General features: G+C 40.6%; 1 protein-coding gene across 23 annotated transcripts in view; it reads left to right on the forward strand.

Annotated features, from left to right (window-relative positions):
• The window catches only part of DST (dystonin), a 520502-nt gene that overhangs the window by 421454 nt on the left and 72226 nt on the right, over positions 1 to 26822 (forward strand). For 19 of the 23 annotated variants that reach the window (XM_038771967.1, XM_038770518.1, XM_038770592.1 and 16 more), the window contains 8 exons: positions 3389 to 3550; positions 4549 to 4719; positions 6744 to 6910; positions 11777 to 11936; positions 12196 to 12522; positions 12918 to 13002; positions 13829 to 14070; positions 15112 to 15318. In XM_038771967.1, the coding sequence (XP_038627895.1) occupies positions 3389 to 3550; positions 4549 to 4719; positions 6744 to 6910; positions 11777 to 11936; positions 12196 to 12522; positions 12918 to 13002; positions 13829 to 14070; positions 15112 to 15318 (1521 nt within the window). The remainder of the gene's footprint in view (positions 1 to 3388; positions 3551 to 4548; positions 4720 to 6743; positions 6911 to 11776; positions 11937 to 12195; positions 12523 to 12917; positions 13003 to 13828; positions 14071 to 15111; positions 15319 to 26822) is intronic. The other 4 variants (XM_038771108.1, XM_038771262.1, XM_038772053.1 and 1 more) reach the window with 1 other exon arrangement.

The following is a 26822-nucleotide window of genomic DNA, read 5'->3' on the forward strand; positions in this document are numbered from 1 at the left end:
GAGGTCGTAGTGGCTATTTTGTAAGTTATCCATTTACTAACTTTTCCTGAGTGGTGAGGGAGGTAAGAAAGTAAAGAGTGAAGCTCTGTGGTAAGTAGAGGTTGTTTGTTAAGTCTATAATTTTTTCCATTCCACTCTGAACTTTTTAGCTATTTTAGGGGTTTTGCCGAGTCCTTCTGGTAAACTTTGCCTCAGAGATTATTTTAGTGTATTTTAAGCTTCTGTTTGTACAACATGTGTGTGTTTATGGACTGAATTTGAAAAGAAATCTATCAAGGATATTGTATTTCCATTGGGAGATATGGCATTTAGGTAGTTTTAGAGAAGTACCTCAGCAGTTCTGTTCATGAAATGGTTTACCCTGGAGGAGTGTTCTCTCAGATCCTTTAATATGCCCTCAAAGCTGTTGGTCATTTGAAATATTTTACTAAAAATAGATGAGAAGGGATTACCATCTTCTTGTGTGAAATGAATGTACAAAGCATTTCTCCCCTGATGTTCAGAGCATTCTCTATAGAAAACTAAAGGGATAAGAGGAAAAAAATAAACAAACTGCACATCATCTTCAGGCTGGGAAGGGGGAGCAGGTTTCACTCTGGGTTTTTCTTCTTCTGGGAATTTATCAAATGGAATGTTTGGGGGAAACAAAACTTTCCCCAAACATTAGAAGGTGATGCAAAATGTTAGAGTTAAGATTGGGTAGTCTTTCCATTTTTTAAAATTTTGTGCTTGTTGACTCAATCTTGTTGTGCACCTATTCGCCTCTAATAGACATAATTTAGAGGGCATTTTGTAAAAACAGTGGAATCATAATGCCGTAGCCTAACTTTCTGGCCTTGCTCCAATCTCCCTACTTATCTCTGGGCTAAATTATACTTTCCATTCCATACTTCAAATTCCTTACATTTTTTCCAATAGTTCAGAGAACTCTAGGAGTCTATATTTACTTTACAATTTTACTTAATTTCATGAAATTGAAATGTAATTGGTCAATAAGCTGGGTTCAGTGAATCTGGAGCACAGAAGCATTTATCAAATTTTATTCCTCGTTAATAATGGAAATGTCTGAATCATTTACCCCCTATCACTCTCTGCATTTTTTCAGGGTCATTTTTGATATGATTTTCAATCATTTATTACTTGAATTGTTCTTTAATTTCAACTCTAATACTATAAAAGGTTTATGTGCCTATCTATGATGTATCCTTATTCTACAATGCCTAGGATAAATAGAATATATAGATAGATTACCAAACTTTTCATCCTCTAAGTTTAAGCAATTGGTATTCTTTGTATTATCTTCTAGACCATTAGCTCCTTGTGGGTAGAGAATGCATCTGTCAGCTCTGTTATATTGTATTCTCCCAAGAGCTTAGTACAGTACTCTCTAAACAGTAAGCTCGCAATAAATGCACTTGATTAAGTCCGACTGCAAACATTACCATTATTTTGTAGCTATGTGTTGAAAGCATTTGTGGATACTGTAATAATAGTAATAATATTTATTGAGTTCAACATATTGTATAAACACTTGGGTAAGTTCAACAGAAGCATAGACACATTCGCTGACTACAAGAAGCATGGAGCCAGTCATTCGTATTTATTGAGAATTTACTGTGTGTAGAACGTTTTACTAAGCCCTTGGGAGAGAACACAGTAGAATTTAGTTGGAGACAGACATAAAATAATTTACAAAGGAAAAGTGGATATGTAGATGAATGAATTCTTAAACAGTAGAGTATATTTAAGTTTATACGTCAAACGTGATGCAAGCTTAATTGTTGGAGGAGTGCCAAAGTAATATAAGGGTTATATAACCTGGGATGAAGAAAAAATGATCACAGAAGGCTTCTGGGGAACATGTGGTTTCAGAAGGGCTGTGATGATGGAGCTAGCTCTGTGAACAGGAAAACTTTAAAGGACCGAAAGTTTCAGGCAGGAGGAAGGACTCTGAACAAGGGGTCCGAAACAGCTCCCCCTCTAGACTGTAAGCTCATTATAGGTAGGAAATGTGTCTGTTATATTGTGGTATTGTACTCTTCCAAGTGCTTAGTACAGTGCTCTGCACACAGTAAGTGCTCAATAAATATGATTGAGGAAAGATAAGAGCAAAGCATAGACTAGGTGGCATTGTAATGGTGGTGAGAGGCATATAAAGAATATTTAAAGATTGTGGGAAAAGGAGGAAGAATTAGGATCATATAGGGATAGAGTGTCCAGGCATCCAGTTCTTTCCAGTTCTGAAAACAAACCAATTTTCAGGTGGTCCATGTACTGTTCAGTATGTATTTGGTCTAATTTCACTGCCCAGACTCCCTTGATCGACTTCTGCTGCTGAGTTGCATGTCTTGAAAGAGCTAGCCATGATTAGAACTTGTACTTCCCAAGTGCTTAGTACAGTGCTCTGCACACAGTAAGTGCTCAATAAATACAATTGAATGAATGAATTAGAAGGACCTGGAAGGGTAACATGAGAAGAAGCCTGGCCTAGTGAATAGAGCATGGGCCCGGGAGTCAGAAGGACCTGGGTTCTAATATCTGCAGTATGACCTTGTGCAAGTCACTTCTCTGTGCCTCAGTTACCTCATCTGCAAAATGGGGATTATGACTCAGCCAGATTAAGTACATGGACTGTGTCCAACCTACAGCGCTTCGAACAGTGAGTGAGCCCTTGTTACGTAAGCACTTAACAAATACCATTAAAAAGCACACAAAAATGTGATTACTCTGGAGTGATTGTTGGGGGGATAGGGTACCCAGAAAAATGCTCTAGGTTCCGGCTGATTCAGTGGAATTAGGTGAACTATAATAAAAATAGCAATGGTTATGACACATATTATCAGAATAATAATAATTGAGGTATTTAAATGCTTATTATGTGCCAGTCACTTTACTAAGCATTGAAGTAGGTATAAGCAAATCAAGTTGAACACAGTCCCTGTCCCACATGGGGCTCATAAACTTAATCCCCATTTTACAAATGAGGTAATTGAAGCTCAGAGAAGTGAAGTGACTTGTCCAAGGTCAAACATTAGACAAGCGGTGGAGCCTGGATTAGAACCCATGACCTCCTGATTCCCAGGCCTGTGCTCTATCATCTTTACCATGCTGCATCATGTTACACTGCTGCCATAGCATCTGTGACTTCATGTGTATCTCAATGTCTGTTTTTTTGGAGTGCTGTCACTGGCCACCCTAGATAGGGAGTTGAACTAATGTGCTTCACATACACCCTGAACTGCAATGACCAAACTAGCATTTTCACCTAATATTGTACCTCAAAGATAGTTTCCAGCATACTGTTGTTCTGTAAGGGTTTTCCATGCGATTATTTACATTTTAGCAGCTTGAGGTAAAATGGCTCACATATGATGTGTTCTAACTGTAGGTGTTCCAGAAAGAAGAAATTGAATCCTTGCATGCTAAGCAACAAGAGGTAAACTGGTTAGGCCAAGGCCTGATTCAGAGTGCGGCTAAAAGTACTAGCACCGAGCGTCTGGAACATGAACTTGAAGATGTTAACACACGGTGGAAAACTCTTAATAAGAAGGTTATTTCCTTTTTGGCTTTTGTTATCCACGGTTTCCTTAGCAATATACATTTTTAATGAGGGGCTTCCAAAGGCTTTTCTTTGGGTTCATTCACCATTCCCAACTCCTTGGTTTCTGCCTCACCTATCCCTGAAAATTATCAGCTTCACACCCCCTCTACCTAGTAAGAGATGGGCAGCTTCAACTCCATTTCAGAGCTTTGTGGTGAGTTCTGTAAATTTTATTTTGCCCTGATGCTCTCAGGGTAAAACTGATACTTCCAAACTCTTCATGAGTCAGGCAGAGATAACCCAATGAAAAGCAAACATTTCCAGAAGATTTACTATTGTTGGGATTTTCTGGGTATAGATTGCATCATTCTTTATACTTAGGGAACTTATATTGTCTGGGTTCCTACATGAATCTACACTTTATGTTTCCTTGTACTACCACAGTCTTTCAGCTTCCCTTTAAGTGAATAAGCAGATAAAATTTAATGATTCGGAGAGCTGAGCACTGATTGCCTCCAAAAAGAACTTGAATTGACTGGTCTCTCCTTTATGACAAATGGGAAAAGGCTAAGGACAATGAAAAAAGACGTGAGTGGGTAGGCTTGGATTTACGAAGTATTGCTTGGTATTAAGGGAGGCTGTCACAAACCTATTATTAATAAACACTTTGACAGAACAATTCAAACTTATGTAACATATGCTGACTTAGGTTGCTACCTATTCATGAAGTGTAAACCATAAAGAGTTTCCATAGAATGCTTAACAATCCATCCCGCCTGCTGACAATTTTAAGCAATAATAGATATAAAAGTACCTGGCATTTCTAAAAATCTTTAAAATGCAAATAATTTCCAATTCTAGGGAGCAGGTATTTGGGTGCAGTTTGAAATCAGAAAAATTAGAGGCTTGTCTAGAGAGAGGGAGCCTATTCCACCAAATATGGAAACTGAAGTTTGGTGGTTCATGGTTTCTGCTAAGTCAGTTGTTAAAACTGTGCTGCCCTTCAGGTTGCCCAACGAGCAGCTCAACTGCAAGAGGCACTGCTCCACTGTGGAAGGTTCCAGGATGCCATGGAGTCTCTGCTTGGCTGGCTTGTTGACACTGAAGATCTCGTGGCCAATCAGAAGCCTCCATCTGCTGAGTTCAAAGTGGTAAAAGCCCAGATACAAGAACAAAAGGTAAGAGCACACTGTACAAGTTCAGGTTTTCTTTATCTCTCCCTGCTTCCAGATAAGGAATAAAATTCAGTCTGATGGGAAACAGGAGTTCATAGGTTTGGCTTAGCCTTGGTGAGTATGCTCCCTCTTATTTTCATTTTGAATTCCAATAATAATAATAATAATAATAAATAATAATAATAACGATGGTACTAGTTAAACACTATGTGTCAAGCACTATTGTAAGCACTGGGGTAGATAGATACAAGTTAATCAGATAGGACACAGTTCTTTACCCACATGGGGCTAACCCTCCTAATCCCCATTTTATAGATGAGGTAACTGAGGCGCAGAGAAGTTAAATGACTTGCCCAAAGTCACATAGCCAACATGTGGCAGAGCCGGGATTAGAATCCACATCCTTCTGACTCCCACACCCATGCTCTATCCACTAAACCATGCTGCTTCTTAAAGGTGTTGGATCGAGAATCTAGATAAGAATGTGCATTTTGCCTATTTCAGAAAGATTCCTGGTTTTCCTCCTATCTGGCTGCTCATTCTCAGCTCTTTCACAGGCTCCTCCTCTGCTTCCCACCCGCTTACTGCAGGAGTCCCTCAAGGCTCAGTTTCGAGTCCCTTTCTAATCACCATCTACACTCACTGCCTTGGAGAACTCATTTGCTCCCTTGGTTTCAAAATCTCTATGCAATGATTCCCAAATCTACATCTCCAACCCTGATCTTTCACCTTTCTTCCTGCCTTCAGGACATCTCTACTTGGATGCCTTGCTAACATCTCAAATTTAACATGTCCAAACATAATTCCTCATCCTCCCACCCAAAATCTGTCCTCCCCTGACTTTCCGATCACCACCACCCACCCTGTCTCACAGGGCCATAACCTTGACATTATCCTCTAATTATCCCACGTCTTCCCTCTGGCCTGGAACTCCCTCTCCCTTCATATCCAATGGACCATCACTCTCTCCACCTTCAAAGCCTTATTAAAATCACTATCCTCCAAGAGGTCTTCCCCCCACTAAGCCCTCATTTCTTTTGTTTCCTCTCCCTTTTGGGTCACTTTGATTTGCTCCCTTTATTCACCCCTCCCTCAGCCTCACAGCACTTATGCATATATTTGTAATTTATTTATTTATAGTCATGTCTGTCTTCCCCTCTACACTGTAACCTTCTTGTGGGCATGGACCATGCCTACCAATTCAGTTATATTGTACTGTCCCAAGCTCTTAGTTTTGTGATCTGTATACAGTAAGCGCTCAGTAAATGGCATTGATTGATTGATGAATGGATTCCATATCTGTTATGATAGTCCCTCAACTCAGTAAAACCTTCACACACTTTCTAGAGTTAGTAGATTTAATGCTTGTAGATACTGCTGGCCTGGCGTACAAAGAGAAAATGACCTAATGTTAGTCGTCTTTTCTGCCCTAGAAAGTTTTCAGATTCACTCTCAGAATAAATTTTACATTTAAGGGGGTAAGAACTCAGAATGCGAAAGGAGAGCATAAGGTTCACCTTCCAGAACTCTATTTTGATTCTGGCTTTCCATCACTGAGTGTCACTGACACTGGGATTCTTGAAGAAGTAAATACAGAAAATGGGTCTTTAGGCATTGCGTAAGTGACACTTCACAAAAGCTTCTCTTGTTCATGAGTAACTAAAGATTAATAGCTTTTGAAAAAGGCCCACCGCTTCCACTCCAATGTAATTATTACATTCAGACCTTTCTATCCTATTTTTGTGGATAAAGGTCAATGGTGACGGAAGAATGTAGGGAAGTAAGTTGTATCAACATTATCTTAAGCCAACCATTACTTTCTGATTTCTTAACCGTGGTTCAGTATAATAATTGTGTTATCCTTGAAACACAAGCTCCTCTTATCTTTGTTCACATGTTCTCCCATCTGAGTAATGGATTTTTTTTCTTCCCAGGGTATAAGTGAAACAATTTCCTTCTAGCTATGAAGCTGGCTGTTGATACAGTTGTTTCCTGGCTATTTAGATTTTTGATTGCTTTGTTTCCAGCTTCTCCAGAGGTTGTTGGATGACCGCAAACCCACTATTGAGGTAATCAAGCGAGAAGGAGAGAAAATTGCCGAGACAGCAGAACCAGCTGATAAAGTGAAGATCTTGAAACAGCTGAGCCTCTTGGATAGTAGATGGGATGCTTTGCTTAATAAGGCAGAAACAAGGTATTTGAAACTCTTTCACCCCTTTTGAGGCAATAATAGTAATAATGTAGCTCTTTTTATAAGCTTCCTTGAGACCCAGTGGTGGGGACCCAAACTGTCAGTGTTTTGTGGCATGATTTGGAGCTGAAATTGCCACATAGTCTCATCACTGGGGTGTTGGGGAGGGTCCGTGGCTGTAGTCCTCCATTATGCACTTCTGTGTTGCTGAAAAGAAAAGTTGATTCACATCACAATTTCATACTAATTAGTTAACTACTTTCCTGCAGTTACGTCGGCTGTTTTAATGGATCATTTGTGTTATTACATCTTCTGTGTCCTATGGTTTTCTACCCTGCTTTGGCATAGGATGTAGACTAAAATTTCAGAGTTCGAATAGTGATCGCTCTCTTCTACCCAAGTGATTGATAGAAAATTGAGGAACTGTATTGCTCAAACTTTCTGTCCTTTGTAACTTGCAAGTATAGTTTCAGACACATAAAACTCTTCCTCATATTCTATGATGATGCTACTCACCTTGAGTTTGGTCCATGGGTGGATAGAACTGTAGCAACTGATGCATAATAAAGATTGTGGCCTAGTGGAAAGAGCATGGGACTGAGAGAGGACCTGGGTTCTAATCTTGACTCTGTTACTTGTTTCTGCTGTGTGTCCTGGGCAAGTCACCTAACTTCTCTCTGCCTCAGTTACCTCGTCTGTAAAATGGGGATTAAATCCTACCCCATCCTCCATAGACTGTGTGCGCCATGACGGGCAGGGACTGTATCCAACCCGATTATCTTGTACCTACCTCAGTCCCAAGTACAGTGCTTGGCACATGGTGCTTAACAAGTACCATCATTATTATTAATTATTTTTATTATGCAAGACCAATAATCTCTTCTGCACTGGGTTCATTTTAAGATTGTACCTACTGGGTGAAATTTGGTATTTCCAGAGTCTGGCACTGTATTAGGTTCCATCTCATAGTATCAAGATCTTACTGAAGGCTTTGTTCAAAAAGAATCACCCTAGTCCTGTATCCCTTAGTCTGGTCTCTTGGTACCTGTTGTCTCCCAGAAGCCCACTGGTCTGCTACAGTCTTTGAGATTACTTTTCATTTGTCCTGAAAATCTTTTCTCCCCTCCTTATTTACATTCCCTATTGCAGCTCACCAAATAGCAGCTGCTTCAAGGTTCAGAAGCTGAGTTTGATTATGCATTGCTTTGATGCTGGTATACTGGTTGTATTCCAGGATTTAGCTGTGTGTAATCTGTTTTGCCATTTGTTGGCCACAGAGAGGAGGTTTATGGATAAAACTGTTTGATAAGTTGGATGTGACAAGTGGTAAATCCAGGTATTGCCATCATAAATCTTCTTTAATGATAATGGAAAAGGCCCAAAGAAGGTACTTTCAGACCTGACACAATTGGCCATATTATCCAGATAAACTTCTCAGTCCTTTTCTCAGTAGGCAAGAATTGATTCTGTCTAGATCTCTCAGTTGCTTTTGTAAGGTTTATGAATGTCAGATAGAGGTATTGACTGTTTTCTGCACTCCCATTTCTAGTTTTTGTCAGATATCATGCCTCTGTATGGTCTAGTCACAAAGAGTTTCATAAAGCATAGTTATATATATGTATATATATATATTTATATATCTAGATATATATGTCAGTAGCTGACTGGCAGTAACAAGTAGTGAGATTCCACGATAGCTTCCACAGTGAGCATTCTTGTCTTTTTCAAAAAGATGTTGAAATTTTGTAATATTTTAACAGTGTTCCAAATGTTAAGATGAAACCTGTGCAGGGTTCTGGGTTATTGGTAGCACAATCTGTAAATTACTGGTATTTACTAGGTGCTTCCTGAAGGCCTAGGTACAGTTTTTAGTGCTTGGCAAAGCAAAGTACAGCATTCATTCAGTTGTATTTATTGAATGATTATTGTGTGCAGAGCACTGTACTAAGTGCTGCAGCAGTAGCAAGACACAGGTTTCCTGAACTCAAGGAGCATTTTAAGTGGGATATATGCAGAAAGCATGTACAAGTAGTTTAATTGGAAGTAGAGCGAGAAGGTAAAGGAAAAAGCAGTATTCACACATGAGGATGAATTAGCGGAACAAGTAATTGAATATAAAGATGAATTTATAAAAAAAAATATATGAAATTCACATGAGTCCCAAGAATGGGAATAAAGAACCCAGGAGCTAGGGATCAAAGTTGGATTGAACATACTGGGGTATTACAAACTGGGAAGGCTTCCTGGAGGAGGTGGAATTTTAGAGTGAGTATTATTAGGAGGGTATTGCCTAATAAGGTTTAAAGATTGGGAGAACTGTGGTCTCGTGGATGTGGCTAGGAAGGTAGGTTTTGGTCTGTGGAGCAGCATGATCAAGGGGTAGGATGGTGGAAAAGTCGAGAGTGACATACAGTTAGGACAAGTGAAAAGTGTGATATGGAGATTATTTCTTGAAGAGAACAGATGGGTAAGATTAGAAAGAGTTGGTGGAGGGCCTTGAAGCCAATGGTAGCATTCTGCTTGATGTAGAAGGAGATGGACAACCATTGGAGGTTTTGAGGAGTAGAGAGAGATGCCCAGAATGATGGTCCTTGTAAGAGCATAAACTGTAGACTGAAGGAGTGGTAAGCTGGGGGCACAGCTCTGGTTTCCCTATTAGCATGTCAGTAGGTCTTACAGACTGCGACAGGTTTATGTGTTTTTAGAGCATTGATGATATATGGGCTGACATCTATTTCTCGTTACCTCGCTTTGGGGCATCAACGAAGAGCTTTGGAAGCACTGATGATCCAGCTTCTGCCTCCCCCATACAATTTCCGCACTATTTCTCTTGGGTCCCAACCCTTAATTTATGACACTGCTCTATACCAGTCCAAGAAAAGGAATGCCAATCTGATTTAGCAAGAAATATCAGCAGATGGGAATAACAATGCTATATCAAATTCAATTGTAATGTACTATTGAGTTTATGAGTCACAGATCCTTGACTCTCTTTTGACTACACCAGATAATTTGATAAAATTGCATCTACTAGTTTTGCTATCAAAGCCATTCCCAACTGTTAGAAGGCAGGGAAGCTTGGGATCAACACTTAAGTAAAAATTGCTCTTCTCTTTTTACTAAGATTTACTTTAGATTGTTTGAATTTTAACTGTTCCAATCCAGTGTCCTTCATTCAATTGTATTTATTGAGCACTTACTGTATGCAGAGCACTGTACTAAGTGCTTGGAAAGTACAATTCAACTCATAATTTATTTTCCCTCTTCCACATGTGTGTCCTCCCAATCTAGAGTTTGATCCCCTTTGGGACAGGCACTCTGTCTGAAATTTTCATCTACTATTCTCCCCAGCACTTAGCATAATGCTTGAATGGCACATCGTAAGTGCCCAATAAGTACCACAACTGACTTGTTTTAATGCCTGTCCCTCCCTCTAGATTGTAGAATAAATTATTAGCATAGAGAGGACCAATTGAGACCAATTAATCGATAAGGTCTATTTCCCTCAATTTCTGCCAACTTTGAGGTAAACAAATATTATACCTCCTAAATAGAAAGACAGTGTTAATAATTTCTGGGGGCAAGAAGCCCCTTATTACATTCAGCAAAATGGAGTAGGAAGAGGTTAAATGACTTGCTTAAGTGTTCTTAAAAAAAGCCAGATGTCAAGGAAGGAGTCAGATTAAGGTTTCTGCACCCCTTTCATCCAGTGATTTAGATTCAAGGCCAAACTGACACCTAGTAATGCCAGAGGCTATTATTGCTAACTGAAGACTATATCAACTGAAACAGGATGTGGGTAGTGTATTTGCAATTGCAAACAGATTTAATTAGGTTTCTTCTATCTGCTCACACAGTACTTCCTGTCAATTTGTCATAATTGTTCCAAAGTCTTTGGACTCACAGAGGACTAGTTTTTCATCCTGTGTAATTCCCTGAGGATTTTAAAAGAAATTACACAGGATGAGCAATTGGCCTGGGCTGAAATATTCAGAGATGATGAGAAAGTGAATCAGCTTGATGTATTTCTTTAGACTCTAGGGAATAGAAACCCATAAAATAACTAGCTCATGAGAATGTAAGCTACTGTCCTCCCTGTCCAAAGCCATATTTTTAAACCACAAACTACACTGACACATACTAAGTGAGAGGATACTGTTCTCCTTTCTGTGCTATTGAAGCAGATGAATTGGCAAAAGCAATTATCAAATAGTAAACTGTGGCAATGTATATTCTTCCATTACTGATCCTTAGGAAAAACAGTGGAATTTTATTAGGTTTTTGGTCCATTAGCATTAGTAGTTTTAACTAAATGAAGAATATAATGAAAGTATAATATTAACTGAATTCTTATGGTGAAGCAGAAGCAGCATAGCATAGCATAGCACTAGTGGCAAGAGCACAGGCTTGGAAAGTCAGAGGATGTGGGTTCTAATCCCTGCTCTGCCACTTGTCAGCCTTGTGATCTTGGGCAAGTCTTTTAACTTCTCTGTGCTTCAGTTCTCTCATCTGTAAAATGGGGATTAAGACTGTTAGCCCCATCTGGGACAAGGACTGTGTTCAACCTGATTACCTTGTATTAATCAACCCCAGTGCTTAGAAGAGTGCTTGGCACATAGTAAACACTTAACAAGTACAATAATAATAATAATGATAATTTTAGCTCGTTATTGACTCCTTCCTCTTTTTGGAGGGGTGGGGTGGATTTAAGTTTGAGTTTTCAACATTCTAGATAGGTTACTATTTTGTCTGCAAGCAAATTTCTCCCCAAATATTTAGATTGTAGAGGAGAAGGCTGACTGAAGGTTTTTATGGAACATTTCACACATACTTCATCACCCGATGACCTTTATCTTGGCATGTTCGTAGGAATCGCCAATTGGAAGCAATCTCCGTGGTAGCACAGCAATTTCATGAAACCTTGGAACCACTGGTAGAGTGGCTCACTGCTACAGAAAAGAAGTTGGCAAACTCTGAACCCATAGGAACCCAAACGCCCAAACTGCAAGAGCAGATTGCTCAGCAAAAAGTAAGGAACAAACCACATCTTAGAGCTTTAGTGATTCTGCTTTTTCTGTGGTTTTACGATAGAGGTAATGACTGAAAATTACTCTGGTGTGGGTATCCATACTGTGATACTGTCTTATGCACAACCACCAGCATCATGTTTTTTTTTTTTTTAATTTTCCCCATTTCTACTTTCCTTTGGTTCCATTTATGGTTTTCATTTTCATTTGTTCATTATTTTCTGTTTTCTTCATTTTACTTCATTAAAAAAATTCATTTAGGCCCTAGAAGATGACATCATCAATCGCAATAAAGGTTTACATCAGGCTGTTAGTATTGGCCAATCTTTAAAAATTCTGAGTTCCCGGGAGGATAAAGAAATGGTACAGGAAAAACTAAATGCTACCCAAGCACGGTACATTGAGCTTCAAGACAAAAGTACCAGCCGATCTGAGCTCCTCCAGCATGCCCACTCTAACGCTCAGATTTTTGGTGAAGATGAAGTTGAACTGATGAACTGGCTCAATGAAGTGCATGACAAACTGAGTAAACTGTCAGTCCAGGATTACACCACTGAAGGGCTTAAACATCAACAAACTGAGCTTCTGGTATTTTTATTTCATTTGTTTATTTTTAATTCTTTCCCTCAATGCTATTTCTTCATTCTCATTTCGTGTTAGCATACTTCAGGTTCAGTCCTGTGCTCATGCATCTATCCACCAGGATATCTATTTAGCATTCATCACAGAGTCTAAACACTGAATTAAAAAAAAAATAATGACTCATATACTTGATTATGGTGGAGGACTCTAAGAGATTTTGTGGGGGCAACGACATTGAGAAGAGTAAGCATTGTGGCATTTATAGGATACCAACAATGTTAGTGGGGCTTAATCTGCCAAAATACTTTTTTCTGTAAAGAGTGCAATTCGTTTTACAACTTCTTTGAAAATTAAAACTCATTTTAGTTCTTTCTCCAGTAAAATTATAATTTCTTCCTTAGATCCTACAGGAGGACATTCTGCTCAGGAAACAAAATGTTGATCAAGCAATACTGAATGGTTTAGAGCTCCTTAAACAAACAACAGGTGAGACCTTTCAGGGAACTAGTGTTAAATCCGGCTGTCTTTTTGCTGGCTTTAGCAAGCAACTGAGGAAAAAAAGAAAAGCTAAGTTCCATAATATTACTCCCCTTAAAATGAACTTTTTTAGTGACTGTTTTGAAAAACATGCAAGAAGAGAGTCTTTGATGTCAGATTGCCTTCACAATATGAGATTTGTGGGCATAAGAGATAGTCATTGTAGTTTTGGATTGAATGATATTACATTTTACCTATTTTTAAAGGAGAGAGTCCTTTTTCAGATTAAAGTTTAGGACACTGCGTTTTGTGAGATTGATTTCATTCCGGTTGCATGCACCATGTCTGGTCTGAAGATCAACACAAAGTAATTCAGAATTTCCCCTGCTTTGTTTACTTATTCTCTTTAAAACATACACCCACACTCCATTTGGAAAAATAAACCCCCTGTAGCATCGATGGTTATGTTAAAGTAAAACAACTTTTGCAGGAATAGCATCTTTGTCATTTAAAAGTGAGATCTTTGTTCTTATATGTTGAGTGGCATATGCACTATGATTGGCAATTGTTTGGTGCATTAATGTTTACTATTGCTCATACTTTTGTTTTGAGACCTCAGTAAGCTCTGTTTTCTGCTTTCACCAAGGCTTTTCTGACTTATATGAAAACTCACCCATCTGAGGAATTTAGAGTAGGCTTATATTCTTAAAGAGATGTAAGTCTTTCAGAAAAAAACACGCGTCTGCCCCACACAACTCACAGAGTCTCTTAGGCTTCTTTTTTGCTTTTTTGCCATTGCTCTTCATATGCAAATAAATGCCCTTTGACATTCTAGGTGATGAAGTTGTAATAATTCAAGATAAACTGGAAGGCATTAAAGCAAGATACAAAGACATTACTAAATTGAGTTCTGATGTAGCCAAGACTTTAGACCAAGCACTGCAACTTGCAGGGCAACTGCAGTCGACCCATGAAAGTCTTTGCACGTGGCTTGACAAAGTGGAAGTGGAATTACTTTCATATGAAGCCCAGCTTCCCAAGGGAGAAGAATTAAGCCAAGCTCAGGAAAGACAAAAAGTACGTTCTGGATCCCAGTCGTAATTTCTCCATTTACTATATTTTATAGAGAGGTTTTTTTTATTTATAAATGAAATGATGATTATCTATCTGATTTTACTAATATCCTGAATAATAGCAAAATAAACATAAATTGGCACCAGATCAACTGTCTAAATTTAGAGGCCCTGAGATTTAGAAAGCATCACAATCTCCCTGTGGAGTCATATGGTGTTCTTATAAGATGGGGGGTGGGGTTTATTAATAGCATAACTGAAGGAAAGTTACATGTTGTTCCAGTCCACCGTGATGTGTAATATCTTCAGAAACTCACAATGGTTAAAACAGTTTATGATCCTTTCCTTTGAGAAGTCTTTGGAAATAGCTCTGATTTGAGGCGTAGTGTCAGTTGTCTGCTAACAAAAATTTTGTTTGCTAAATAAATGGATTACATAAACTGGTCACTACAAATATTCTTAAATGAAATTGAGCAGAAATTCCATAATTAAACACTTCTCAGAGGTATTGGTTCTCTTTTCAGGGTCTGAAACATGTTTAATTATAGGGTGGTTCTTTCTTGCCTTAAGGTGTTTTTCACTGACCATATAATGATTTGATTGGAATTTCAAAGTCAGTAACACTCCACTTAAGAAAACCCTAAAATTTGGCCTGTTTCCTTCTTCGCTTCACTTTTCAGTGATCTGGTTACTTAGAAAATAGCCCCATGAATGCAAAGAATTGTATGCTCCTTTTCTTCTCTGTGTTTCCCAGATTGAAAAATGATAGCCATATTGAATTTCAAAGAGTGAAAGGTTTCCATGTTGACTCAAGGATTACATCTAAGTTCTCTTTAGAAACTTTCCTTCAGGAATCACCTGCTTTTTTGTCAAACAGTTTTTAATAACCAAGCTAATGTAACTAAGCTAAAATGAAGTGTGCCAGTGGATCTCTTTGTGTGACTGCTCAACTCTTCAGCCTCTTTGAGTAGAGTGAATGAAAACATGTGCAAGCTGTGTTTGCTTAGTCCATACATTTGTGTGTTTACTTAAATTCTCTTTAAAGGAACTGAAAAAAGAAGCTAAGAACAACAAAGGCTTATTAGACACCCTCAATGAAGTCAGCAGTGCCCTGTTGGAACTGGTGCCCTGGAGGGCTAGGGAGGGTCTGGATAAAATGGTGACAGAGGACAATGAACGCTACAGATTAGTGAGTGACACGCTCACTCAGAAGGTGGAGGAGATTGATGCTGCCATACTGAGATCCCAGCAGGTAGGAAACTGTCCTTCATTCAATCAAAAGGGTCCCCGGCCACCTTCACCTGAACAAAGATTCAAGTTAATAATGTTTCATTTGTTATGCTTCGACCTCTAAAGGGTGGTTTCTAAAGAATTTCCCTGGACTGCTGTGACATCTGAGTGCCAGAGCAAAATTAATCTGTATATTGTTAAAGCCATCTGTCTCACTGTTGAAAAGATTTATCCTTTCTAACACAGATGCTGCAAAGATCAATCCTGCTTTCCAAATCAAATGCCGTTTTCCTTTATATGCTGCCTGATTTGCTTATGCATTTGCGGGCTTGAGTAAAACTCACACTTGGCCTGCATAAAAATGGTTCCACTGATTCCAACCTAGCTAAACAAATAATAAACTGTTGATTCTAGATCCATTGGCCAAGATTGCCCCAAGCCACTGAAGGTGATGACCTTTCTGGATGACTCCAGAGAAGGCATGTTATTCTCATTCCTTGGGCCACAGATGTGGGTACATAGGCATAGGCCACACTTTTTAAAAGCTGTGAACTACCAATAAACTCTTTGTAAAATGAAGAACAGCCATACACATCATTAGATGGAAAAAAAGGAAATGGAATGGATAAAGACAATAATCTATTATTCTTTTTTTCAGACATAATGTGAGAGGGCCTCCCATGGGGCCAAGGTACTGGAATTAAAAAAAAAAAATGATGGCATTTGTTAAGCACTTACTATGTGCCAAGCACTGTTCTAAGCACTGGGATACATACAAGGTTATCAGGTTGTCCCACGTGGGGCTCACAGTCTTAATCCTCGTTTTACAGACGAGGTAACTGAGGCAAAGAGAAGTTAAGTGACTTGCCCAAAGTTACACAGCTGACAAGTGGTGGAGCCAGGATTAGAACCCACAACCTCTGACTCCCAAGCCCGCGCTCTTTGCACTAAGCCATGCTGCTTCTCTAAAAGTATTGGAAAGGAGAGAAGGACGGGAGACTTATAGATATCCAGAATGTGAAATCATTCATTCATTGAGTGCTTACTGTGTGCAAAGCACTGTACTAAACACTTAGACTACTATCTGTTTTCTTCTTAGCGAGTGTGGGCTGGTCTGGTGCCTGGCTAGAAGATAGCCCACCTCGGCTATTGGTCCTGGGCTCCAGTCTGGTTCTGCCTGGAGCCGGTAAATGTGAAACCATCCGTGTACTTTGCAATGTGCTGCATTCTTCGCCTCCCAGGGAACACTACTGATGGGGCAGAGAGGGAGTGCATGAGGCACTAACAGCCACATGGGTACATCGGGGCACGTTCTTGGTCCCAAAGTTTAGGGGTTCAGGCTCATCTGCCCTTCCTAACAAAAGACAGTCTGGGCCTTTCAATTTTGCCGTGGGGCAGTTGTGGGCCTTGGGTCTTGGTTCTCTCCCTGCTCTCGGGGAGTCCTGATGTCAGTGGGTCAGGGAGAAAAGGAAGGAAAAACTCCTTGGAGGTGGAAATCGTTCCAGGCGAGGAAGCTTTACTATAGAAGCAGTCCTAGTAGGTAGAGCTCGGGCCTGGATGTCAAAAGGACCTAGGTGCTAATCCTGGCTCTGCCACTTGTCTGCTGTGTGACCTTGAGCAAGTCACTTCACTTCTCTGTGCCTGTTACCTCATCTGTAAAATGGGAATTAAGACTGTGAGCCCCATGTGGGATAGGGACTGATTCCAACCTGATTACCTTGTATCTACACCAGTGCTTAGACAGTGCTTGGCACTTACTTACTTGGTTACTTAGCACACTGTCTCACTACCTTCCCTCCACCTACACACATAAACTCTCTCTCTCACACACACACACACACACACACAGAGCCTCCCCCTGCCCCCACCACCACCACCATCCCTCTCTCTCTCTCCTACATTCTCCTGCAGCTGTGCACACAGGACTTTCCTTTCCTTCAGGGATGGCAGCAACAGCAGAAAGGAGATGGAGCAGAATCTTCCTCTTCACATTGCAAGCTCTGCAGCATAACGAGGAGCTGCTGCTGCTGCCATTTTTGCTTCCTGGAACTGGGGTGGGCTGGGAAAGGGCTTGCATACACAGCAGCTTCTGGAGGCTTCTGGTGACTGGGACTCCAGAAAGTTGCTGTCTTGAGGGTCATCATGAGGAGAGGTCAGGCAAGGCTGCACATGTGAGCCCCCATCTCCCTCTTGCTCCTCTCTTTCTCCTCCTCTCCCCCTGGCCCCATGAAGAAACAGTGTCCTGTAATGCTAGTTTTCTGGAGAGGTAGGGCCATAGTAAGGTTTGGCCACTCTACAATGTCGGACCTAATGGATAGGGCAAGGGCCTGGGTGTCAGAAAGACCTGGGTTCTAATTCCAGCTCTGCCATATACCTGCTGTGTGAATTTGGGCAAGTCACTTCGTTTCTTCATGCCTCAGTTACCTCATCTGTAAAATGGGGGTTAAGACTGTTAGCCCAATGTGGGACAGGGACTATGTCCAATCCAATTACCTTATATCCAGCCCAGTGCTTAACGAATGACACATTATTATTATTATAGGGGGTGAGAGGGTAAAGATGGGAGCAAGAGGGACAGAGGAGTCAGAGGTCATGGGTTCAAATCCTGGCTCTGCCAGTTACCAGCTATGTGACTTTGGGCAAGTCACTTCACTTCTCTGTGCCTCAGTTACCTCATCTGTAAAATGGGGATTAAGACTGTGAGCCTCCCATGGGATGAACTGATCACCTTGTAACCTCCCCAGCGCTTAGAACAGTGCTTTGCACAGAGTAAGTGCTTAATAAATGCTGTCATATAAGGCTGAATTTTACTTGTCTGACCTTCTTCCCTGTGCCCATGGGATCTTGTAATGGGCTAGCTGCTTCCTCGGGATGCCTTTAGCTTGAAAAAGAGAGGGATTAAGCCAGCAGGATCCTAGAAATATAAGAAGTTTATAAATGTTTTGATTAGCTTTTATAGGATTCCGTGTGACTATTTACATTATGTCATCAGACTCTATTGTAAACATTCTTTGTGGGCATTAGACTGATAGTGCAGTGGACTCAACAGAAAAGACCTTTGGCAAGGTGTTTGAACTATACCTGTGTTAACATTCAAGTTTGGTGGATATTTTGGGAAGAAGTGTGTAGCTCAGTGGGAACACCATGGGCCCAGCTCTACCATTTGCCTGCAGTGTAACCTTGGACCAGTTACTTAATGTCTCTGTGCCTCAGTCTCCTCATCTGTAAAATGAGGATTAAATACGTGCTTTCCCTTTTCTTAAATTGTGAGCCTAATGTGGGGCAGTGACTGTACTTGAACCTTAGCACTTAGTACAGTCCTTGGCACTTAATAAGAGCTTAACAAATATGATTGTAATTATTAGAATCATTATTATTGTTGTTTTCCGAAGGCTTTTCCATCAGAATCCAGTTTGCTTAAGCAGACCTAGCAGAAAGCAAGGAAGAAAAGCCTTGCAAAAGTAGTAGCTGGATTACTTTTCCAGTATTGACTTTAAAAAGATTTCCTTTGAGCATGTATTCAAAAGATTTGTTACTTCTCCCCACTTTGATATCCTGCTCGTGGCTCAGGAAAGCTGTTAACGTACAGTGTGATTTCTGATGTTTTCCCATTCTTGCAAGGGGAATTTGGGCACTGAATCTCAGTTCATCAAGCAATCAGTGATATTTATTGAGTGCTTGCTGTGTGCAGCATATTGTAGTAAGCACTTAAGTGCCATAATGATTATTATTAATAATAAATTAATCCTTTGATAATAGTAATAATAATGATGGTATTCACTAAGTGATGACTATGTCTCAAGTACTGTTCTAAGCACTGGGGGTAGGTGCGAGCTAATCAGGTTGGACACAGTCCCTGTCCCACATGGGGCTCACAATCTTAACCCCATTTTATAGAGGAGGTAACTGAAGCACAGAGAAATTAAGGGACTTGACAGCAGACAAGTGGTCCTTCTGACTCCCACTAGGACTTGCTGCCTGGAATTAGTATTGCAGCGCAGCATTATATTGATCCTAAATTGCTTAATACAGAGTCAATAATAGGTTAAATCACAATAGGTTAAATCAGAGAAGCAGTGTGGCTTAGTGGAAAGAGCACAGGCTTGGGAATCGGAAGTTGCGGGCTCTAATCCCGGCTCAACCACTTATCAGCTGTGTGACTTTGGGCAAGTCACTTAACTTCCCAGTGCCTCAGTTGCCTCATCTGTAAAATGGGGATTTAGACTTTGAGCTCCACGTAGGAAGATCTGATTACCTTGTATCTACCCCAGTGCTTAGAACAGTGCTTGGCACATAATAAGTGCTTAACAAGTACCATCATCATCAACTATTATCACAGGACTATTATTTCATTCAAAAATCATTGTATGTAAGAGGAACTTCTAGTCTTGGATTTTAATCCTGACTTTCCCATTATTAATTTGACATTGGACAAATCTGTTTATTTCTTTTGCTTTGGTTCAGCTTTTAGGAAGAAAGATACTTTATAAAAAAAAAAGGTGAAGAGATTTCTGGCCACCTTAGGAGTGATGGACCTGAGCCAGGAAAAAGAGACAGGGAGAGGCAAAAATGGAGAAAGGAGGGGAGAAAGAGGGTGAAAGGAGAGAAAGCTGATAGAGGGAACAGAAAAAAGGGGGAAGCGGAAGACTGGAGAGAAAAGACACCTTCATTGTTTTTACCTCTACCTTTACACTGTCAGTCCCTGGATGTACACAACTGCAGCTGAAAGCATTCTTCTGCTGGAATTGCTGAGGCTAAGGTGGTTGTCCCTAGCTGGAGGGATATTGTTTGGTTTTTTTCATTTATATTATTATAAACTATTATGCAGGCAAGTGTGTGTGTGTGTGTGTGTGTGCATGTGATGCACACACACACACACACACACACTCTCTCACTCTCTCTGTGGGGAATGACAGCTTGAAGACTTGAAACCTACAAGACATCAAGAGGTTATTCATTTAATCATGTTTATTGAGTGCTTACTGTGTGCAGATCACTGTACTAAGCACTTGGAAAGTACAAGTCGACAACATATAGAGATGGTCCCTACCCAACAACGGGCTCACAGTCTATGTATGTATGGGCTCAAAAGCAAAGATGATGTAGCAGGGGAGCAGATAAATAGAGTGGGGAGATGAAAGATTAGTCAGAGAGGCTTCCTGGGGGGGATGGGACTTTAGTAGGGTTTTGAAGACTGAGAGAGTGGTAGGCTGTCAGATAAGAAGGGGGAGAGAGTTCCGAGCAAGAGGGAGGGTGTGATCAAGGGACCAAGAGTAAGCAAATTAAGAAAAAGACACAGTAACTAGGGTAGGTATTAACTCTTCCACCCAACCTCTGGACTGGTCAGAGAGGGAGACCCGGAGTAACCAAGGGGCTGCATTTTCCTAAGCATCTACCATTGTCTGCTCCCCACTACCTCCACTAGTCTAACCCATCCAAAGTCCAAGTAGTTGCATGCCAATCCAGAGTTTATACTTGGGAAAGATGTTCTGAGGTGGTTATTCCCTGGACAGTGTTCTGTCAGATGTTCATCAGAGTAGTTCTTTCTGAATGGAAATGAATGCAGGCAGTATTTGGTTGGTCAATCCATCAGTGGTATTTATTGAGCACTTACTATGTACTGTACTAAGAGCTTGGGAAAATGCAGTATAACAGAATTAGAAGAAACATTCCCTGCCCATAACTGAGTGGAAAAAATTGTTGCCCTAAAAATGGTGTTAGCGTGGCCACAAGAAAAGTACTAGTCTCTCAGAAAAACTCTATAACTTACCTTCCTCTCTAGGGCACACAACACCTTCCAATTTAAAGTTGTATACTTCTTTGGTATTTGAAATACCCATAAAATTCCAATTCTATTTCTTTAAATGGAAATTGATGTCGGGGAGTAGGGGATGGGGAACTTTTGCCTAAAATGTGGACAAACTTGTAGTCAGGCTGCAGACCACCAGAGTTGATGGTGTAAACTTCAGGGTTGTTTATCGTCCCAACTGTCTTATAATTGTGCCATTGTTAGTGGTAACTGCATATGTGTGTCTCAACAGATGCAAAAACCTGTGTCACTCCTCATTTCTCGTATGGTCTGATCCCTTCGTTTATTTACAAAGCCCAAAATAACCAAGACTGATTAATGTTTTCAGACTAGTAGTTATTGCAAAGCGAAAATAAACAGCTCATCAAGTCTCTGAGGAAACAACTATTTGGAACTGAAGTTGGAATAAAATAAAACAGGCTTGGAACACTAGAGGCAACGAGCTCAATGGAATTTGGGTGTATCTTGGTTGTGGCAAGAAGTTTCTCTGGCAGTGGGTAGAGGGATGTTCTCACTCCCTGGGGAAGAGGAAAGGGATTAGGATATGAATGGCAAAACAAAAGAGAAGGAAATCCTAATCAAAAGGGAGGGAAAAGCATCTCTGACAGAGGAAAGGGAGTAAAAGGATGTCCTGTATAGGGAGGAGAGCATATGTACCTGGTAGCCCTGGAAGGCAGATCTACCAGTCCGTTGAAATGTATTGATTTAAAAAGGCTTGGTGGGAAGCAGCGTGGCTCAGTGGAACGAGCCCGGGCTTTGGAGTCAGAGGTCGTGGGTTCAACTCCCAGCTCCGCCACTTGTCAGCTGTGTGACTTTGGGCAAGTCACTTAACTTCCCTGGGCCTCAGTTCCCTCATCTGTAAAATGGAGATGAAGACTGTGAGTCCCACGTGGGACAACCTGATTACCTTGTATCTACCCCAGCGCTTAGAACAGTGCTTTGCACATAGTAAGCGCTTAACAAATACCAACATTATTATTATTATTAATAGCTGGTAAAGTGGTTAAAGAAGCTTTGGAGGAAATGTTAATTTGGGAAATTTGAATAGGGGTTATGGTGTTTATGAAAAAAAAAATCCTAATTGCGGTACTGAAACTACAGTTTCTTTTTATGAAGTATCCAACACTCAGAACTCAGCTCCCAAAAGCTGTCAGAAGAAATTTTGTGCTAAAAGGCAGTATAGTTTTAAGAAACTCCCTACCCATATAAGTCTGGACTTGTCAAGGTGTCTCAAGCTTTAAATCTGTCAGTAGCTGACTGAATTACAGCCAAACCTCAGAATAAATGTGCCTTGTTTAATTTTTGCAGTTTGAGTTAATGGGTTTTAAATTTCTTTAAAATAATTTCCCAGAATACAAATATAAAAATTTAGTTTATTGACTCTGATCTGTTATTCATTTTAGTGTTTCTTTCCCCAACTAGATTGAAAGTTCCTTGCATGCAGAGATCATCAATCAATCATTGATATTTCCTTCTATGTGCAATACACTGTACTAAGCACGTGGGAGAGTACAGTAGAATTAGCAGACACATTCCCTGTCCATAGCAAACTTAAAGTCTGGATCTAGATCATGTCTACCAAACACTATTGTATACTGTCAAGCGCTTAGTATAGTACTCCACATAGAAAAGGCCCTCAGTAAATATCACCAGTTGATTGTTGGAAGTATTTTCTAATCACCCTGTTTGAACATTTAATTAGTTTGGACTAAAAGTTAATCAATCATATGGGTAGGTCTGTCCATATTCAAAAATGACTCATTCTGTGGTTCATTAGGAAAACAAAAGCTTTTATAAATCAAAAAAGTGCGTCATACTTTCTTAAATACCTTCTTTTCATGTGAATCAATTAGTCACTGTAGCACATTTTCCCGGTGACCTTCATTGTTCCTCACTTTTAGAACTGAGACTTAACTTAATTAAAATGGACAGACACACACACATACACACTGTTATCTGTAGCATAGGAAAAAATCAGTATTGACAGTGAAATTCACTTAGGTCTGTTTGTGACTGAGAGGTCGTGCATTGTGTTGTTATATTTGATTTTACAGTCCTTGATTATACTTTCATTTTTGCCTCCTTATCTCCTGTTCCTTGCTAAGCTTTTCCTCCTTTCCTGGGAGCAACATGCCCTGGTGCTGTATCCTAGGAAATTGACTTCCATTTACCAGCTGGACTATAGTGTTGTTTTACCATGTCTTTAAATTAAAATTTCTGAGGAAACACAAAGTTTTTATTGTTATTATAAAATGTTGGAATTTACAGACTTATAAGGTAGAAAATAATGTGGAAAATCAGATATCAATTCTCTTTCATTCTTGATGTTTACAAGGTTTCCTGGTGTTTGGTTATGTCATTTCCCACAGCACAGTTAATGTAGCAAGCCAAAGAATGCTAATAAACAATCTTGAACATTTTGAGCTACTGGATTACTAATAATAATGGTATTTGTTAAGCACTTACTATGTGCCAAGCACTGTACTAAGTGCTGTTTCCAATCCAATTAACTGTATCTACCCCGTTGCTTACTGCAGCGTCTGGCACATAGTAAGCACTTAACAAATGCAGTAAAAAAGAAGTAGATGAGACTGAGGTACAGTGCACATAGTAAGAGCATAACTACCATAAAAAAACCAAAGCACTAGACATGTTAAAACATCCAGAACTCAGAAATTAAGAAAAAGGGGGAAAGGGAGAAGCAGCGTGGCCTAGTGGAAGAGCATGGGCCTATGAGTCGGAGAACCCAAGATCTAGTCCTGGCTCTGCCCATTTCTTGCTGTGTGACCTTGGGCAATTCACGTAACCTCTCTTTGCCTCAGTTTCCTCAGCTGTAAATTGGGGATTAAATACCTGTTCTCCCTCCAGTTTGGACTGTGAGCCCCCTTGTGGAACAGGAACTTTGTCTGACCTAATTAACTTGCACCTACCCCAGTGCTTAGATCAGTGTTTGATACGCAGTCAGCGCTTAACAAAGGCCATAAAAGAAATAGATCCAAATACTGAACCTCCTCTGATCACTTCCCTAGTTTACATAGCTGGGTTACCCAGGTGGGGTTTAAGAACCCTCAGGGCTTGTTGGAGCTGAGGAATCCCAGAGGGTTGCTGGGGTTCTGGGGTTCTGGGCCCTGCGAACAGTAGATGTACCTCTCTGCCACTCCTAAGTGATGGGGAGGAGGAGGAGGAGTGCTTAGGTGGAGGTAGAGGAAGAAACAAGGGATGGGAAATCATCATCAATCATATTTATTGAGCGCTTACTGTGTGCAGAGCACTGTGGGATGCAAAGGACTTTGAGGCTGAGAAGTTGGGCAGCAGAGTCTTGGGCCAACAGTAATGGCAGCCTCAGCACTCTAATTCTTTGCCCATCTCAAGGTGTATCTCAGGAGCTCCACATTAGGGCTTTGTGCATACGTTGTCACCAAGGCATGGCTGCACTATGAGGGAGTGAAGCAGGATTGCCATGTATCCAGTTTTATGCCAGTCTGATTTTCAGGTAGGCTTTTTTCTCTCTGATACTGTTGAAGGAACAGACACCTTGATGTCTGGTATTTTTCAATCAAGAGTTTCTATCAAGCACCTGTATGCAGAGCACTGTACTAAGCATTGGGAGAGTATCATAACTGTCAAAGACAATATCCCTGTCTTTTTGAAGCTTGCATTCTGACAAAGGAGATGGACACAAAATGCAGGTAATAGATTGTGAGCCTCCCGAGACAACATCCCTGTCTAATTTATTTATAATAATAATGACATTAAGTGCTTACTATGTGCCTGCACTGTTCTAAGTGCCGGGGTGGATACAAGCAAATTGGATTGGATACAGTCCGTGTCCCACATGGGGCTCACAATCTTAATCCCCGTTTTACAGATGAAGCAACTAAGGCACAGAGAAATGAAGTGACTTAGCCAAGGTCACACAGCAGATAAGTGGCAGATCCGGGATTAGAACCAATGACCTTCTGACTTCCAGGCCCGTGCTCTGTCCACTATGCCATGCTGCTTCTCCAAAAATTATGGTATTTTTTTAAGCATCTACTATATGCCAAACACTGTTCTAAGAGCTGGGGTAGACACAAGGTAATCAGGTTGTTCCACCTATGTACTCTTTAGCAGAGCTACATACAGTGCTCTGCACACAGTAACACTTGGCAAATACTATTACTACTCTGAAGAAAAGATTGAAAAGAAAGATGTCTGTCCGGAAAAACAACTGCTTAAAAACAGGGATGTAAATCAATATGTATAAAACTGCCAAGGGTGGGGTTGAGAATTTATAAGTACTGAGGTGGTGCCAAAGTTCTAAGGGAAGGAAATGGTCTGATAATTTATCTAATTACCTTATAATAAGAGTGGTGCTGGTCATTAAATGCTTTCTTTGTGGCAAGCACTGTGCTTAGTGCTGGGGCAGCTACAAGATAATAATAATAATAATAATGGTTGTATTTGTTAAGCACTTACTGTATGCCAGGCACTGTACTAAACGTTGGAGTGGACATGAGCAAATTGTGTTGGGCACAGTCCCTGTCCCATATTGGGTTCACAGGCTCAATCCCCATTTTACAGATGATATAACTGAGGCCCAGAGAAGGTAAGTGACCTGCCCAAGGTCACACATCAGAGAAGTGGTTGAGCCGGGATTAGAACCCATGACCTTCTGACTCCAAGGCCCGTGCTGTGTCCAATCAGACACAGTCTCCATTCTACCAGGGCCTTACAATGTGAGAGAGGAGTAAAGATAGTTTAAACATATTTTGCAAAGAAGAAACTGAGGCACAGAGAACTAAGGGACTTTTCCAAGGTCACACGCAGGCAAATGGCAAAGGCGGATCTAGAAATCAGTTTGGGTCCAGAATTAGAACCCACGACCTCTGACTCCCAAGCCCGTGCTCTTTCCACTGAGCCATGCTGCTGCTGTGGAATAAGAATAGGAATGAGTTGTCTCACTCTACATTCCACAGTGCTACTTTCATACAACACCCCCACCCTCCATCCTTCTCTGTATCTTCCTTTGAAGCCTGGATCCGAACTGATTTCTAGATCCGCCTTTGCCATTTGCCTACGTGTAACCTTGGAAAAGTCCCTTAGTTCTCTGTGCCTCAGTTTCTTCTTTGCAAAATATGTTTAACTATCTTTACTCCTCTCCAGAGAACTAAGGGACTTTTCCAAGGTCACACACAGGCAAATGGCCAAGGTGGATCTAGAAATCAGAACTGATTTCAGTTCTGTGCACTTTGGAAAGAGTATATGGTGAATGTAATCAAGGTCTGGGGTTGCTGGTATGTGATCAGGAGAAGAGACAATGGAGTGAGGGAGTTGAGTTCAATGAAGAAGGTAGTATTGAAGGCATAGATTTGAACATCAAGGATGGCTTGGGATAAGCCACAGGGAGAGAGAATGGATTTTGGGCTTTATGTGAGGAAAGGTGGATGAGATGGCATGTGAGAAGGTTGTGGTTGGAGAATGAACTTCAGAGATGGAGGGTTGACAAATGGCGCAGTGATGTGTGATGATCAGATCCAGTGGATGCCCAAGTTGGCGTGTGATGGGGTGGATTGGGAGGTTGTAGAGTTGAGAAGTGATAGGAAATGGGGACCTGGAGAATCTTCTGGAACATCCATGTGAAGATTGAAGTGCCCCAGGGTAAGTGACAGAGTGAAGGAGAAACAGCATCAAAATTGCTCAGAAAAGCAGAGGTCAGGCCTGGGGAGGACTGCAGT

The sequence above is a fragment of the Tachyglossus aculeatus genome, chromosome 1, assembly GCF_015852505.1.
Source record: "Tachyglossus aculeatus isolate mTacAcu1 chromosome 1, mTacAcu1.pri, whole genome shotgun sequence".
Taxonomy (NCBI): domain Eukaryota; kingdom Metazoa; phylum Chordata; class Mammalia; order Monotremata; family Tachyglossidae; genus Tachyglossus; species Tachyglossus aculeatus.